Here is a 3,011-nt window from a genome sequence, read left to right as displayed (position 1 = left end):
TCAGAAATTCAACACAGGGGATCCCTGGGTGGCGCAGCGGTTTGGCGCCTGCCTTTGGCCCAGGGCGCGATCCTGGAGACCCGGGATCGAATCCCACGTCGGGCTCCCGGTGCATGGAGCCTGCTTCTCCCTCTGCCTGTGTCTCTGCCTCTCTCTCTCTCTCTGTGACTATCATAAATAAATAAAAATTGAAAAAAAATATTAAAAAAAAAAAAAAGAAATTCAACACAGCATGATAATCTCATAGGAGTAAAGAGAAACTATGTCTCAAAGGGTAAAAGGACTCCACAGGGGTTACAAATCCTACTACAGATAAAGCAAAGATCATCTCTGTAGAAGCTAAAATGGGTCATCTTCTTAACCCATTTCCTTATTATTTAGGGAAAATGTCTTCTCCACTTGTTGCACCCTATTCTGCAAGCAAATTTGCTCTGGACGGATTTTTCTCCTCTGTCAGGATGGAACATTCAGTGACCAAGGTCAATGTGTCGATCACTCTCTGTATCCTCGGCCTCATAAACACAGGTAAGGTGAAGAGAGTGGAATAAACAGCCTGCAGATGACTGCCTTCCTTACCATTGTGGGCAAAGAAGGTGCTGAACTCTTTGACTCATGTGTAAGGCACTAAAAACCAGCAAAAGCACAAGTCTCCATTTAACGAAGCACTTCTGTCACTAGTGGAGCCTCTGACTATTCTTTGACCCTTCTTTCCATTCTGACCACCAAGTGTGCTGAGTGACACCAGACTCATCACTTGACCCTATTCTTTACATCCTCAGGAACACTCGATGGCCACTACTTTCCTCTTGAGGCTTATCAAGTACAAGTTTCTTATTCTTAATATCATCACCTGTAATAAGACATATTGATATCATGAACCTTTTTCTTCTTCATGAATAATCTCTAAACCCAATATGAGGCTCAAACTTACAACCCCAAGATCAAGAATTGCATGTTCTATTGACTGAGCCGGTCAGGCACCCCTCATAACCCTTTGACATGATGCACTGAGAAGGACACAGTATCATTTTTGTGATATTCTTGCCAAAAAGGCATAATCTCAATCTAGTCAGCAGAGGGAGATGGACAGAGGCACCTGGCTGGCTCAGCCGGTAGAGCATGAGGCCCTTGATCTCGGGGTAGTAAGTTTGAGTACCATGTTGGGTGTAGAAATTACTTAAAAATTTAAAAAAAATTTTTTTTTAAAAAGAGAGAGAAATGGACAAACCCAAACTGACATTCTACAAAACAGTTGATTAATAATACTCTTCAAAACTGTCAAGCCCATGAAGGACAAGGAAAGAATGAAGAACTGTCACAGACTGGAGAGAAAATAAGAAGAAATTACTACTAAGTGTAATCCTGGCTAAGACCCTCAAACACAAAAAGGTTGTTAGTGAACAAAATAAGGTCTGTGTTTTAGTTAGTAAATTTGTCCCAAATATATTGTACACTGACAATAGTACAGTGCTTATGTGTGACGTTATAATTAGGGGAAGCAGAGTGAAGGCTACAAGGGAATATTCTGCACAAGTTTTACAACTTTTCTGTAAGTCCAAATGCAAGTTTATCTAGAATAGGTACAATGAGAAAACTTTATTTAAAGAGTAATTGAGTCAATTGAGTGGTTGTTCTTGAACAAGAGAGAAAGAAAGACACATAATGAACAAGGATAGAAAAAGAAAAAGAAGCTGTGCAAAAAGGACATGGAAATTTGGAAGAGATAACTAACTTTCCTTCCAAATGAAAGTGGTTTGTGTTGACAGAAACAAAGGCCTGGATTCTTGTCCATATCCTCCTTTTACAAGCTAGTAAATCATTATCATACAGCACTTGGCTTTACCCACTGATACTTTCCATTAGCTTCTATACTCATTCTGCTCCTCCATATTACTCTTTCATCCCATCCAAAACGCACAAGAGAGAAGCATGATTTAAATCTCTCCATCACCTTTAACTGCCCCCCAAATCTTCATCCAGGAAGACAGGGCCCACATTAACTCTAAGCCTCTCTTTGCAGAGTGGGCCCTAAATGTACCCAGTCTTCTGAGACGGCCTGTAGGCCTTGTAGAGCAAGCACAGGCAAACAGCCCCTAACAGCTAAGCTGTTGCTGTCTACAGACCCTCCACCTTGTAGACTCTACTGGTCTTGGATAACCACACTCTTCTCTCATTTCTACAGACACAGCCATGAAGGCCGTTTCTGGGATACTCAGCACAGTAGGAGCATCTTCAAAGGAAGAATGTGCCCTGGAGATCATCAAAGGGGGAGCTCTGCGCCAAGAGGAAGTGTACTATGACAACTCAGTCTGGACAGCTTTCCTACTGGGAAATCCAGGGAGGAAGATCCTGGAATTCTTGTCATTAAGAAGTTATAAACTGGACAAATTTATAAACAACTAAGCACTTCCTTAGGATGCGGCATGGGAAGGGACTGTTCATCCTGATATTACCTGAGCTCCATCCATGAAGGTATCTCCCCGGAGAGACAAATGAGTGTCCCCAGAGAGTTGGAAGTCACACATCACATCTCACAATTTGAAGGAGTTCCTCTAACACTTGCACAGTGGAAATGTAATTATAATGAATGTCATGAACCACTGCAACCTGTGGTCATGAAAATGATAGTAACCAGAGGTACGATTAAAAAATAGTTCTATCAAATTTACCTCATATATAATATTATGATTAATACAATATTAATTATAATAAAGGTCATATCAACTTTATAAATTCATAATTAGTAGCTCTAAGTTCAGTTCATTCAGTATGGCTCCTTTAAAACCATGATCTATACAAGTGAAAATTTTCAGTGTTCATTTCGTATTTTGTGGTCGGAAACTTTTCTGTTCTTGAGTTAAAGAAATCACCCTACTCTTCATTTAGTGGACATCATGTCCATACCTATTATATATTTCAGATACTCTTTATATTATTTTACATTGCTTCTCTGGGAAGGAGAACACCTGGGTGGGTATAAATCATTAGGGCAAACCCATGGATGTGGAAAT

At 40.3% G+C, this 3,011-nt stretch overlaps 1 protein-coding gene across 1 annotated transcript; it reads left to right on the top strand.

Moving 5' to 3' along the window:
* The first annotated feature begins 353 nt into the window (after window positions 1-353).
* On the top strand, window positions 354-2,740 carry LOC119878871 (corticosteroid 11-beta-dehydrogenase isozyme 1-like). The gene is made up of 2 exons (XM_038589420.1): window positions 354-525; window positions 2,183-2,740. Exons 1-2 carry the CDS (start codon window positions 387-389, stop codon window positions 2,401-2,403), a joined length of 360 nt encoding a protein of 119 aa, XP_038445348.1. The 5' UTR covers window positions 354-386; the 3' UTR covers window positions 2,404-2,740.
* The last annotated feature ends 271 nt before the right edge of the window (window positions 2,741-3,011 follow it).

Source organism: Canis lupus, unplaced genomic scaffold, assembly GCF_011100685.1.
Source record: "Canis lupus familiaris isolate Mischka breed German Shepherd unplaced genomic scaffold, alternate assembly UU_Cfam_GSD_1.0 chrUn_S2020H2219, whole genome shotgun sequence".
Classification (NCBI taxonomy): Eukaryota; Metazoa; Chordata; class Mammalia; order Carnivora; family Canidae; genus Canis; species Canis lupus.
This window is presented reverse-complemented; position numbering and strand designations above follow the sequence as displayed.

Coding starts and splice junctions, on each gene's coding strand:
- LOC119878871 (XM_038589420.1), top strand. CDS start 387: ATGTCTTCTCCACTTGTTGCACCCTATTCTGCAAGCAAATTTGCTCTG. Junction 526..2,182: donor CCTCGGCCTCATAAACACAG/GTAAGGTGAAGA, acceptor TCATTTCTACAG/ACACAGCCATGAAGGCCGTT.